At 41.8% G+C, this 14,804-nt stretch overlaps 1 protein-coding gene across 3 annotated transcripts in view; it reads left to right on the top strand.

Moving 5' to 3' along the window:
- Window positions 1–14,804, top strand: part of begain (brain-enriched guanylate kinase-associated) — a 63,126-nt gene that overhangs the window by 23,176 nt on the left and 25,146 nt on the right. For 2 of the 3 annotated variants that reach the window (XM_086275822.1, XM_086275823.1), the window contains exons 3-4: window positions 6,715–6,876; window positions 11,128–11,194. In XM_086275822.1, coding sequence (XP_086131948.1) covers window positions 6,715–6,876; window positions 11,128–11,194 — 229 coding nt within the window. Of the gene's footprint in view, window positions 1–4,490; window positions 4,728–6,714; window positions 6,877–11,127; window positions 11,195–14,804 lie in introns of all 3 variants that reach the window. The other variant, XM_086275824.1, reaches the window with a different exon arrangement.

Raw genomic sequence — 14,804 nt, 5'->3', positions numbered from 1 at the left:
ACTTCATTAAAAGGTTTAATATAGCTAAGCTGTTTGCCTGGTATCATCATTGAGCAACAAAATTAACAACAAAGACCCATTTCAAGCTATAAAATGAAGGGTTAGATTTAACATTAGACTTCAGGAGAGATGGCACTGTGACCATGAAAGTTTAATGCCTTTATTTGCTCCCTGTGAATAGTATATGTGGCAGGCAGTAGCTCTACCTCACTCAACTCCTGTGGCTCATTACAAGTAAATCAACCCGCAAGCATTATTAGGCCTCTCTGTTGTGAATCCAAGATGGATGCTGGCTGGTTGTGACCTTTTACTGGTTTTGCATTAGGTTGTTTTTCTGGATTAAACTGCTAGCCGAGCCATTCTCATTAAGGAGAAAAAGTAGAGAGTCAGAGTAGGTGGAAGATGTCTGCCTGAAGTAGGTTATAGTCTGCAGCATTACAACAACCATTTGTTGTACTCCCTGTAGTGTGCATTGTCTGATGATTGTGACAAGTTGCAGCAGTCTGGGAAAGTATTTCAGGTAAACAGGGTTTACTTGTGTTTCCATCCACACTATAGAGCTCACTTAATACTTATGTGGCAAGGCTGGAAAAATGTAGACTGTGTTTGATTTACATATCAGTGCTTTTTGGAGTTGTGAAAGTGTGAAAACAGCAGTAAGCCTATGACAAGGTGCTCTGAGGACTTAGATTTGTTTCTTCATGTGGATAGTGTTTACCTTACCAAACAACACCAGAGGCACCAAGATCTGCAGCTTATCCCCATGGGGGACGTGATACGATACAGCAAGGGTACAGTACCTTGTACACACTTCAGGGAGGAGCATGTGTAGGTGCATTTGTGTATGTCAGGACAGATTCTACACAGCCGCACTTACTTACAAATTCAGCAACTATTTCTGTCTTCTGTCTCTCTCCCTCTGTGCGTTGCAGATAAGAAAATGGCTCTAGCAGCCGTATTAACAGTGTTTCCAGAAACCGCCATTGTTTCCTGAGCCATTACTAAACAGGGATTAAAATTAATAGCTTAAGTCATGGTACCATTAGAATTGGTGACAAAACATTCAATCCAGTTTGTCGTAAGAGTGCTACCTTACCATTCTGTGTGTACTGAAATAAGTTGTGCTGGTGTCATTATTTATGTCTTTATTCATGAATGGCTCTTAAGTATGGGACATTTTTGGTTTAAAAGGGAAATATATAGACTCACTGTGAGGTTGGCACTCTGGTTACAAATGGTGATATTAATTATATAAATTATTATAATTATAGAGAGACACGTATGTGAGAATGCTGTTTGTAGATTACAGCTCAGCATTCAATACCATCGTTCCCTCGAAGCTGGACAGGAAACTGCAGGATCTAGGACTGAGCAGCTCCCTCTGCAGCTGGATCCTTAACTTCCTATCTGACAGACGCCAGGTGGTCAGACTGGGCAGCATCACCTCATCCCCCATCACACTGAACACTGGTGCTCCACAGGGGTGTGTACTGAGCCCTCTCCTGTACTCACTCTACACCTACGACTGCACGGCCACTAACAACTCCAACATCATTGTGAAGTTTGCGGACGACACTACAGTGGTGGGTCTTATCACCAATGGTGATGAGAGGGCTTACAGGGAGGAGGTCAGCGCCCTGACCCACTGGTGTCAAGACAACCATCTCACCCTCAACGTCGCAAAGACAAAGGAGTTGATAGTGGACTTCCAGAGGTGCAGAGAAGTACACACCCCCATCACCATCAATGGCGCTGCTGTGGAGAGAGTGAGCAGCTTCCGGTTCCTTGGTGTACATCTGGCTGAGGATCTTACGTGGTCAGTACACACAAACAAAACAGTGAAGAAGGCGCAGCAGGGCCTCTTCTTTCTCAGGAGACTGAAAAGATTCGGCATGAGCCCCCGCATCCTCAGGACCTTCTATCACTGTGCCATTGAGAGCATCCTCACTGGATGCATCACCACCTGGTATGGCAACAGCACCGCCTACAACTGCAAAGCTCTCCAGCGAGTAGTGCGGTGCTCTGAACGGATAATTGGAGGTGAGCTTCCCTCCCTCCAAGACATCTACAGGAAGCGCTGCCTGAGGAAAGCGGGGAGGATCATCAAGGACTCCAGTCACCCCAGCCATAAACTGTTCAGACTGCTTCCATCAGGAAGGAGGTTCTGCAGCATCCGGTCCCGTACCAGCAGACTGAGAGACAGCTTTTTCCATCAGGCCATCAGACTGCTGAACACGTCATAGACACCTCAGCTTCACTACTGGAACTTCAACACTATGCACTCCACACTGTATATAAATGCCACTTGTTTTGCACATATTCAACTCTGTATATTTTATATATTTTATTATTATTATTATTATTATTTTTTTTTTTTTTTTTTTTTACTATTTAATTTGTAAAATGTGTATACACACACACACACACACACACACACGTAGGAAAATATTTAGTATACACATCCAGAAATGCATACACTATTATATATTGTACATATATTTATTAGTTTCAGGTTGGCCATTCTTGTATTTTGCTCGTTTGTGTTGTTGTGTTTGCACATCTCTGTTGCTTGTGGGGCTCGCACACAAGAATTTCACTCGCATGTGCTGTACCAGTGTGCCTGCACATGTGATGTGACAATAAAAGTGATTTGATTTGATTTGATTTGATTATGGTAGGGCATCGTTAAGGGGCTATAAGGCATTCAAACATAACAAAGGGCTCGAAAACAAGAGAAGAATCAAGGTTGTGTCTACACGTGAAAGACAACAAAGAACCCATTTCAAATTATATCTTAAAGCACTTTGTTCACAGCAGTCTGTTGCATAATGTGTTCCAAATTTCTTCAGTTGAATCTAGATTAAGATCACCAGAACACCAATTTGATAGTAATTTAATTGTATTTTTGCACTCACAAAGTGCTTCAAAGGCCTATTAGCTGAAATATTGCCATATCTCAGTATGGTGTGCACGGGGTCCTTAACTGGGTGCATAAAAGAAGTGCCAGGCCTAAAAAACTATCTGCCCTGATCAGACAAGGACCTGAGAAATGCATCTGGCCCTGCAGCTGATCCTCGTACTGTTCGTTGAATTCAGAAATTTATTTTAAAAAGCCATTATTAAAAAAGGAAAACAGCGAGGAAAGGCCGAGTTATGCAAAATTACTCAAGAACTGGACGGAAAATCAGTCAATCCAAATTATTGTCTGAATGTTTGGAGGAGTTGGCATTTCAGCCAGTGGTTTTTGCCACTCTGCACACGTTTCAGTAAATTCCTGCACCCATTTCCCTAGCAAAATATAAAGAAATGATGCGTGGCTCAAGACTTTTGCACAGTACTGTGTGATAGGTAAGAAAAGCTACAGTTAAATGCCAGTTTGTTTGTTTATTAAATTCATTTTAGAATTTAAAAATGGCTTGTAGGTCACTGCAGGTGTTATGGGAAAAAAGAGACGTCAGCATCATAATGTTACTGTGCATTGCATAGTAATGGGATTTGTGTTAAATCTGATTATATTTTAGGCTCCCAGTTATTTCTACTACATTGTTTCTTTTTCAAACATTTCTTTTGTAAAATCACAAGAATAAATGTAATAAAAAATGAAGAAATTTAAAGATGTGGACTAAGTGATGTGTTGAATCTTGAAAAGTAAGCAGGGTTGCTGTTGCTGAACAGAGCACCGAAAGATATGCATAACTAAATAATCGACTTTAGAAAATAGGCTGTAGTTTACTTTTAATGGAGCTTCCTTTAGTAGCAGCATTTTTATATTTTGTTATTGTGTATGTGCAGCTGGAGTAATATCAGCAGGTCTCACCAAACACAGCTGCATAAAGAGAGATATGCTCACACCTTGAAAGGTTTATTTTGACATTTCATGCTTGCCAGTGGCAGGTTATTAAGTTCTTACAGCGCAGCAGACTCGAGTTCAAGCCCCAGCAACGCAGAGCGATGATGAGCGATGGAAGTAGAAACACACACGCATTCATCATAACCCTGATTTATTGGGGAATAACCTTTTGCGTTCAGCTAGTCAATAACTTAGCGTCTCTTTGTATTGACTGCATTTAATTGTTGACAACAAGAGCGAGAAGGAAGCAAAGGACGAACATGCAGCTAAAATGATGTAATTCAGTGTTGCAGTTTTCTTTAACTAGTGTTGGTTTTAGTATTATTTTTAGAAATTCACATGATGCATATATGTTTTTTGGCTTGTGAAATGATAGCATACATCACAAAGAGCTTTGTGCGCTGATTGTGTAATGAAAGTTAAACTGGAGGTGCAATAAATCACACTTCTCAATATTTTTCAAGTTTCCTTGCTATCGAACTTATCTCATTGATCCGTCAGCTCTGCTCTCTCTCTCGTACCAAACAAGCTCATTTTCTGAACACGCATAAAATCTCTGTTTCTCTCTGGAGTTAACGCAACTAAATGTGCTGCTAAATCTGTGGGACTTCAAAGCTGTTTTTCTCTGCTCTTTTGCCAGGGTCATCACAGATAGCCAACTGCTATCTGCCTCCCCAGGCAAGACTTAAAGCTTTGACTGTCGGTTTGCGGTTATAGTTCAAACTTGGCTTCAGCATTCAGACGACCAGGAGCAGCAGAAGCAGCACCAACTACACACACATGAGAGCCGGAGCACAGAGAAAAATATGAAAAAGATATATATTGGCAAAACTGCTCTCAAAACCCAGAGAAACGGTTGCAAACATCAAAAAAGGAGGTAAGACGAGTCAGTCAGCAGAGTTATTCAGAATTTAAACATCGACCGCATCATTGATGAATCCATTTCATTCATTTTAACTGGTGGAAATGGATTCTCATTGGGAGGTTATAACCATTAAAAAGCCATTAAAAACATAGCGTTGTATCTATTCATTGCCATCGCTCATCATCACATTCCTTCATGTGTTGGCTGACATTTAAATCTAGTTTAATGGCGCTCTGCTTTGGACCAAAAACAGAGGACACCAGCAAAAGGTTTGGGGCTCCTTGCCATGTATTTTTTTAACAACATTACTTGAAGCTGGTGTAAAGAGTGTGTTGCAAAATCACTTAGGAGGGCAAACCTGCATCGGGATATTGAACAGATAAAATAAACTATCCAGCGATCGTCTCTGTTTCTCTCTTTGTAAACAAGCAAGAAGTGCTGTGTTTAGCTGCTGGAGGTGCAGGCGAACTGTTTGACCGTTCCTCTAGTGTTTATAAGCTAAAAGCATTCTGGCTCTGATTCCATACTTGAAGAGTAGCATCACATTTTGTATAATACACTTGTTCACGTCCCTACACAGAGTAAGCCTGCAGACACCGTGTCCGAGGATTAAAACTGCGAGGGGGAGGGGGGGGGGGGGGGGACTAGAGCAGTTTTACGTCTCTATTCACTTTCGTCTACCACAGCATCAACAAAAGTGAGTGCTGACATGGTATTCAAACCACACTGTCCCAGGTGAAAGTCGTGTATTTTGCCAAATGTGTCTACAGAAATTAAAGAGAAGTGTGATTGGCCTTTCCATCATGGGCTCAATATCATGAAGACAAAGTACCCAGGAGGTCTTAGACCAGTTCCTTTAAAATGTGCTGAAAGATTTTAAACTGGCTTTAAACATGTTACTAACTCCAGCTCAAAATGCAATTCTCAGACCTTTGCTGACCTCGGTTTAGCATATGATCAAGACTGGAAAAGAAAAAAAACTTTCACAGTACTTAGCATGAGGTCCCATGCATATAAGATTACCTCTTATGACTTTATAAAGGCTTAATTAATGCAGATTCTCAACTGAGGACACAGACGTGAAGGCTAGCCTATTGCACCACCCCTTTACATGGCATAGCCTCTAAGTTACTATGGACACTCCAACTTTAGTGTCAGATTAGCTTGAGGCTTAGAACTGAGGTGAACTTGGAAGATGCTGTCATTGCGCCTGCTGGATGGTTAGGCCGAGCCATCAAACTTCTCCATGAGCCAAGTATCCATCAGTTTGGCACAATGCTAAATCCCCCAGAGCGCACATGGCTCCTGCTCCCAATCTTTATAGCCTTCCACTACCATATCCATTCCCACAGTCAGTCCTGTCGGTGTGTTTTCATTGTTAATGCGCAAAACTGCATCAAACACACAACCAAAGTATTTCTTCCTGCCTGGTGTTGTTGACAGGGATGGTGTTGAAACAGTGCTCTTTTGGCCTCTCATTCTCTCTCATGCCATCTTTCTTTTAAAGCATTCTCATACACAAAGTTGTGTTTCATTCTGTATTTTCGCCCCTTCTTCTATGAATCACCAGTGGTCCACGTCCAGGGGCAAAAATCTTTTTCTATTCTTTCACACATTTGATGGTGAAGGGGGTGGAGGGTGTAATAAAAATTCACCATTACACCGATGGGAGCTCCTTTCCCAGTTCTACTCCTTTTTTGTGAATGGGAAATGATTAGTAGTCCTCCTCCATCCATCTACTCCTCCCCATCGGCCTCCCTGCTATCCCCTGCCTGGGACCTCTCTGACCCCAAACTGAATTACACTCCAGCTACACTTCACCCTTTTCCCTCCCTCTCACACTAACACATAATGCCTTTTCAGCTTGTCTCTGTTTTCTCTAGCATTCTGTGCTTGGCTTGTTGAATCTGACAAACTGACAGAAATAAAAGTGCACCACTATTGTGGGACTTTATCTTCTTCTTTCCTTTTCTCTAAACGCTCTCTGCTATCTGTTCAGCTCATTTCACGACCACAAGGATGACCTACGTAAGCGCCTGTCGTACACTACCCACAAACTAGAGATGGTGGAAACTGAGTTTGACTCCACTCGGCAGTACCTCGAGACAGAGCTGCGCCGGGCCCAGGAGGAACTGGAGAAATTTACAGAGAAGCTGCGCAGGTGTGTGTGCTCGCGTGCATGGCTTTATGAGATGGCTGCCTTTTTATTCATGCATTTTGTGGCACAACTTTCATTTCCTGGTTTTAGCTTAAGAAGGGCAATTTTTGGGACGTAGGAAGCAAGTTTTATTGAGAAAATGAATACGGTTTAGATAAATCATATTGAGTCTACATATTTACAGTTTTCACTTTTATACATTTCTGTTGCTTTTTAATTCTTTGACAGTCAATTATCTGGGTCTTTTCCAGTATTTTAAAAGACTTCTCGCAGGTGGTTTGAACACCACCCCGTCATCCTCTTCTGCTTTTTACTTAGGTGGTGGTGGCAACAGGCTAAGCAGGGTATTCAGAACATCTCACAGAAGTCTGAATGAAATGGCCAAATAGCTTTGAACTGATAGGAAAGCAAGGGTAACTCAAATAACCACTAGTAACAACCAAGAATGTTAAAGACTGAAGCAGATTGGCTACAGCAGCATAAGACCACACTACTCAAGGCGCCATTCCTATCAGGCAACAACAGGAAACTGAGACTGCAATTCACCCTGCTCACCAAAACTGGACAACAGAAGACTGGAAAAGTGTTGCGTAGTCTGATGAGTCTTGAGTACTGCAACATTCAAAGAGTGGGTTTAGAATTTGGCATTAACAGCATAAACACATCGATCCATCCTACTTTGTGTCAACAGTTCATGCTGATGGTGGGGTAATGGTGTCTGGAATATTTTCCTGGCACACTTTGGGCCCCCGCAGTATTCTCATAACCATTATTTAAACACCACAGCTTTATTACCACCACTTTATGACCACAGTGTATCCATCTTCTGATGACTGCTTCCAGCAGGATAATATACAATTTCACAAAGCTCAGATTATCTCAAATTGGTTTCTTGAACATGACAGTGAGTTCATTGCATCTAAATGACTTGCACAGTCACCTAGATGCAATGAACAGCCCGATAGAGTACCTTTGGGATGCTGTGGAATGGGAGTTCTTCAGCAGGTATGGGAGAACCTGGAAAACCTCCAAACAAATACCCTAACAACACAAATAGGGACTTTACTCCAGGATTATCCAGTCCCTTACCATTTTGCTAAGACTGAACTCAGCCACCATAAAGAGGGAAAGCATCTTGACTTGCTTTATGATTGCATTCTTTTGGTTGTTACCAAGTGCTCATGACCATAGGTGAAGGTAAGCTCTCTCTTAACTACAGCAATCCAGTACAATGCCCACAGTGCTGTTGATGTTGCAGCAATCTGCCAGTACATCCTTACTTGGAACAGCTCCAGTGGATGCCAGAGGCACATAAATGAAGCCAGAAGAACTACATCATCAAAAATCAAGGATGCAACTCTGAGTTTCCCAAAATAGACACCGTCCTATTCACAGTGTTGGGAAGGTTACTTTTAAAATATATTCCACTACAGATTACAGAATACATGCCCCAAAATGTATTTTGTAACATATTCCGTTACGTTACTCAATAAGAGTAACGTATTCTGAATACTTTGGATTACTTAATATATTATCATGCTTTTTACAACTGCATAAATGTACTATTGCTGTGTGATTTATTACTATTACTGAAGGTTACTCGCCATACCAATACCTACTAAATTTTTAAATCTTAATATAAAATGAGTAATAGTAGGGTGGACATTATGTAAGGCTGCACTTTTTGCAGTGATTTCATATAGAAAACTATTCCACGCGTATATAAAACAGGTTCGCGGCTCCGAACTGTAGTAAAGGGACCTCTGGCTAATACGTCGGGTTTGTGTCGGGCTCATACCCGAAAACTAGCTTTACGTCGTTGTCTGGGTCAACTTTGCTAGCGTGAGACAGAGAGAGGCGTTGAAAGGCTGCTCCAATGGAACTTATTGTTTCAGAGGAAAACACGAACACAGTGTACAGTCGAGTCTTAATATAAACATATTTTGTATTTTAAATACGTAACGCTGGTACATCTATTCCGTTACTCCCCAGCACTGCCTATCCATCATTATAGTAATTAAGTCCATATTGGATGAGTCCAAACTTTTATGACATGACTTCATGACATAGACACAGACTTTATTTAATGCCACACTGGGGAAATCCACTTGTTACAGCAGCACAAGGGACAGGAAGAAAAATGTGAAGTAGAGCTATATTAGAAAACAATAAAAATAGAAAAAATACATTAGAAAATTTGTGTACAAACGCCAGTATTGATTCAGAATGAGCCTGTTCTAAAGCATCTGATATAAGGCTATTGTATTTAATGGAAAGTAAACTAAAAACTAAAACTTGATATTTTAATTAAATAACTAATTAAAAATTTCAATAAGACTTTTGAAAAAACTAACGATTTTGTGAACTGGGAAAATTAACTCAAATTAAATAAAAAATGCAGAGGAAAGAAAAACCTTAGTTTTAGTGTTTGTTAGTTTAATAAACATTTTATTGCAGTGTACCTGATGAAGTGTTGATGGACATGTTTACTGAAGATTCTTCAGTTCAGTAAACATGAACCTATAAAAGTGAGTAAAATGCAGCTGAAATATAAAAAAATCAAAGGTTTACTTATTCAAATAGTGAATATTAATCATTAAAGTAAAGTGAATGTGTCATGATCTGAGGAGTTGGCATATCATATTTGTGTCGGGATTCAAGGAATGTGGAAACCCAAGTGCAGATATGCATAGGCAAATACAAGTTAAGTAAAGACGAGCCATTTATTTAGGAAACAGGAAGAGAATTAAGTAAACAGAACGATAATATACACATGAATTGACTGAATTCAATGGAATTGACACATGAGGAAGGGGGCACAGCGTGTGTCAGACACTTAGCTCAAGAAATACAAGACAAGGAACCAACTACATACTGGGAACAGAGATAGTACTAAGACAGACTGGACACGAAAGAAAACTAATTAAACCAAAAAAACAAGTGCTAAAAAGGCAAATAACTAAACTAGGAAGCACTGGGGAGAAATCATGTCCACATGGAGAGATCAAAATAGACCAGAAAACATAGTCCCAGGGACAGGCCTGTCCACTGGGGACCAACAGATGCAACAGTTCATGGGGGCCAGCTCCCCCACAACGCAAGCTCCAGGGCAGATGTCAACGTAGTCAAGTCATTTCTGGGAACCAGTCGCAGAGCCAGAGCTCTGGCAGCCAGCCATTGGGGAGCCCGTAGGCGACACTGACGACCCCTCCAGTGACTTAGGTGGTACTTTGATTAACTTAAATGTCTTGATAAACTGTGCCTAGGTGGCCTGAAGTCCTTCAACACTCCTGATACAATGCATGCCAGTCATATTTCGCAAGTTGCACAATTTTACTTCATAACAAAGCTCAGTTTGTTCATGCACCTTTAATATGAGTAACAGTGCTCAGTGTTCCCTTATTATGGCAGGTTTTACTACAGTTATTTATTCACTATGGTGTGAGCCACTCTCTGTCAGCTCTACTCACTCATTCCCATTTATGCTCCCTCTTTAGCTTGTCAAATCTCTTCCAGACCTTTGTTTTATGATCTGTCTTTGCCTCTGATCTCTACTGCCCACAGTCTCCAAATCTGTCTGCTTAATGGAGCCATAAATGCTAGTTTATCAACACTCTCTTTGGCCTGAGAGCTAATGGGAAAATGTAATACAGAGCTGAGAGGTGACAGGATAAAATAAGAGGAATAAGTTAACAAATATAAAATCAGGGGCATGTTACATTAAGCATTAAGCTAATGCAATGGTCTACTTAAGAGCAAAACCGATAATAAATACTAATATTATCAGTAAGGGAAAATAACAAAATGATAAAAACTACAGAAAATGAAGAAACAGAATTTAAAAGGGAGGAAAAAACTTATGTGGTATTTAACTATAAAGTCATAGTCATGCTTCCTTATTCTTTTCATATAATATTTATGGATGTAAAAGTTTTTTGTGCCCACTTTTTATGTGTTAGATTCCCCTGGTGTTGCACTTAAACATATCATCAGCCCTTTTTGTGGCATTTTAGTTCAGCAGATTTATAACCACAGTGATCCTTAAGTCTAAGTAAGAACTTAAGATATCCTGCAAATCCCATCTGAGACTTTCTGTCAGCGCTGATGTTGTAAATGCTTTATTCCTCTAAATTTATGTGCTGATCACCGCTGCTTGTTTTGGTTTACGAACAGTAAAACACCCTTTACTCGTCATATTGTGCAGTTTGCATTTTTAAGTGCGTTAACTTCTCCGTTCGTTTTTTTTTTTTGCAGGATCCAGAGTAGCTATGCAGCTCTTCAGAGGATCAACCAGGATTTGGAGGACAAGATGCACAGGGCGGTAAGAATCCCCTGCTGAAGTTTTTGCAAGTCTTTTTTAATTTTTTTTAAAACCTTGCGTAACTGTATCTTTCATTGACACTGAAGCATCCAGTTACATAAGGTTACATATAGTACAAGCGCCACTAAAATCTTATTTTGTTTTGTAAATCATGGTGGAAGGTATTCTTTATTGTGTTGGAAAACATCACAGTGTTCTTGATGTTTTCCATATGGACATTAAAACTATGTCATTTCACAGTCTGTACAGTTATGAAAAGTTATTTGGTAAGCCGAACACGTCAAATTAATTTTACATCATGGGCTACATACAGGGAGTGCAGAATTATTAGGCAAATGAGTATTTTGTCCACATCATCCTCTTCATGCATGTTGTCTTACTCCAAGCTGTATAGGCTCGAAAGCCTACTACCAATTAAGCATATTAGGTGATGTGCATCTCTGTAATGAGAAGGGGTGTGGTCTAATGACATCAACACCCTATATCAGGTGTGCATAATTATTAGGCAACGTCCTTTCCTTTGGCAAAATGGGTCAAAAGAAGGACTTGACAGGCTCAGAAAAGTCAAAAATAGTGAGATATCTTGCAGAGGGATGCAGCAGTCTCAAAATTGCAAAGCTTCTGAAGCGTGATCATCGAGCAATCAAGCGTTTCATTCAAAATAGTCAACAGGGTCGCAAGAAGCGTGTGGAAAAACCAAGGCGCAAAATAACTGCCCATGAACTGAGAAAAGTCAAGCGTGCAGCTGCCAAGATGCCACTTGCCACCAGTTTGGCCATATTTCAGAGCTGCAACATCACTGGAGTGCCCAAAAGCACAAGGTGTGCAATACTCAGAGACATGGCCAAGGTAAGAAAGGCTGAAAGACGACCACCACTGAACAAGACACACAAGCTGAAACGTCAAGACTGGGCCAAGAAATATCTCAAGACTGGTTTTTCTAAGGTTTTATGGACTGATGAAATGAGAGTGAGTCTTGATGGGCCAGATGGATGGGCCCGTGGCTGGATTGGTAAAGGGCAGAGAGCTCCAGTCCGACTCAGACGCCAGCAAGGTGGAGGTGGAGTACTGGTTTGGGCTGGTATCATCAAAGATGAGCTCGTGGGGCCTCTTCAGGTTGAGGATGGAGTCAAGCTCAACTCCCAGTCCTACTGCCAGTTTCTGGAAGACACCTTCTTCAAGCAGTGGTACAGGAAGAAGTCTGCATCCTTCAAGAAAAACATGATTTTCATGCAGGACAATGCTCCATCACACGCGTCCAAGTACTCCACAGCGTGGCTGGCAAGAAAGGGTATAAAAGAAGAAAAACTAATGACATGGCCTCCTTGTTCACCTGATCTGAACCCCATTGAGAACCTGTGGTCCATCATCAAATGTGAGATTTACAAGGAGGGAAAACAGTACACCTCTCTGAACAGTGTCTGGGAGGCTGTGGTTGCTGTGGTTTAATTTTAAATTTCCACATCCTCTCGAGCTCTTCTCTGAGCCCTTGGTATTTCTCCAGCTTCTCGTGTTCCTTCTTCCTGATATTGCTGTCATTCGGAACCACTACATCGATCACTACGGCCGTCTTCTTCTGTTTGTCTACCACCACTATGTCCGGTTGGTTAGCCACCACCATTTTGTCCGTCTGTATCTGGAAGTCCCACAGGATCTTAGCTCGGTCATTCTCCACCACCCTTGGGGGCATCTCCCATTTTGACCTCGGGACTTCTAGGTTATACTCGGCACAGATGTTCCTGTACACTATGCCGGCCACTTGGTTATGGCGTTCCATGTATGCCTTGCCTGCTAGCATCTTGCACCCTGCTGTTATGTGCTGGATTGTCTCTGGGGCATCTTTACACAGCCTGCACCTGGGGTCTTGCCTGGTGTGATAGACCCCAGCCTCTATGGATCTTGTACTCAGAGCTTGTTCTTGTGCTGCCATGATTAGTGCCTCTCTGCTGTCTTTCAGTCCAGCGTTGTCCAGCCACTGGTAGGATTTCTGGATATCAGCCACCTCCTCTATCTGCTGGTGGTACATACCGTGCAGGGGCCTGTCCTTCCATGATGGTTCCTCGTCTCCCTCCTCTTTCTTGGGTTTCTGCTGCCTGAGGTATTCACTGAGCACTCGGTCAGTTGGGGCCATCTTCCCAATGTATTCTTGGATGTTCGTTGTCTAATCCTGGACTGTGGTGCTGACACTCACCAGTCCCCGGCCCCCTTCCTTCCGCTTAGCGTACAGCCTCAGGGTGCTGGACTTGGGGTGAAACCCTCCATGCATGGTAAGGAGCTTTCTTGTCTTTATGTCAGTGGCTTCTATCTCCTCGTTTGGCCAACTTATTATACCAGCTGGGTACCTGATCACGGTAATCAATCCAGGCACAGGTTGGTCAGCCTGGTCTTGCAGTCTCGGCTGACTGTTCTTTCTACCAGTAGCTGGTGTTTTGCGCCTCTGGTATTCTTGCCAATCCCTTTCAGTGCCCTGCTCATGTATTGACCCATGTGCCTGTTCATCTTAGCCGATATGATGCCTGACAGGAGCTTCCATGTAGTACTGAGGCGGTAGTTGTATGGGACCGGTCCCTTCTTGGGGTCCTGGGGTTCTTGGGGTCTTCAGCCAGTAGGCGTGAACCATGTCGGGGCCTGGTGCTGTCCAACTCTTCATACTGGAGACCCTTGCTTGGATGTCTGCCACCGTGATGGTTACTGGACCCTGTTCAGGGAGGTTGCTATGGTCTGGTCCTCTGCTCCAAAGGCCTGTAGTCTAACCACTATGCTATCCAGCTGCTATATATATATATATTTAGGGATGGGTATTGATAAGATTTTCACGATTCCGATTCCATTTTCGATTCTGTTTAACGATTCGATTCTTTATCGATTCTCTTATCGATTCTTTTTTTTTTAAAAAAGGAGAACACTAAGGTCGATTAGCTTAGAACTTTGTTTTATATCTTCTCTTCGAACAAGGTAGAAATTTAGGAGTAACATGGCCTTACAAACCCAACAGTGAGATCTTAAGAGATCCCGCCTACGGCTCTTCAATGGGGTGTCACAGGGTCCCCAGGAAAAAAAATTGTAAATGTAAAATAATAAAATAAATATTCTTCTGTAGCAATAACAAAGTATAACATAAATTGTTCTGTGGCAACTACACAAGAATATCCAGTAATGTCCCTGCCTACAATTAAACACATTCACTTACTGAAAATCAGGGCATCTGCTGTGGCAGCCTTTTACCACAAATTTAGTCACTGCTCGGTGACATTCGTCTATCCTGGCCTGAAAGGAGACGCTACCAGTAGACTGCAGCGAGAACTGCCAGCATCTGAGCCAGCCAGACTCTGTCCGTCTCTCTCATCATGGTCACCTAAATGCACAGTAATGGCAGGTTTTGTAATAAGGCAGATCGCGCTAACATAATATGCACTGTTAGTTGATTATTTACCTGCCACATTAACGGGAGAGGACGTGCAAACGTTACCGCTGCTGCTGGGTTGAGATTCACGAGTCCGGAGCGGAATTAAAAACCCGACATTCATTTAAGGTCATCGCGTGTTTTGTGAGCAAATGATTTTGCATATTCGTAGTGTTTCCTCCCTTAAATGAAATATCTACTTTGCAA

Source organism: Aulonocara sp. 'chitande type north' Nkhata Bay, linkage group LG19 (assembly GCF_057382095.1).
Source record: "Aulonocara sp. 'chitande type north' Nkhata Bay isolate Kocher_YH1m ecotype deep benthic linkage group LG19, A_spYH_male_GT1.1, whole genome shotgun sequence".
NCBI lineage: Eukaryota > Metazoa > Chordata > Actinopteri > Cichliformes > Cichlidae > Aulonocara > Aulonocara sp. 'chitande type north' Nkhata Bay.
This window is presented reverse-complemented; position numbering and strand designations above follow the sequence as displayed.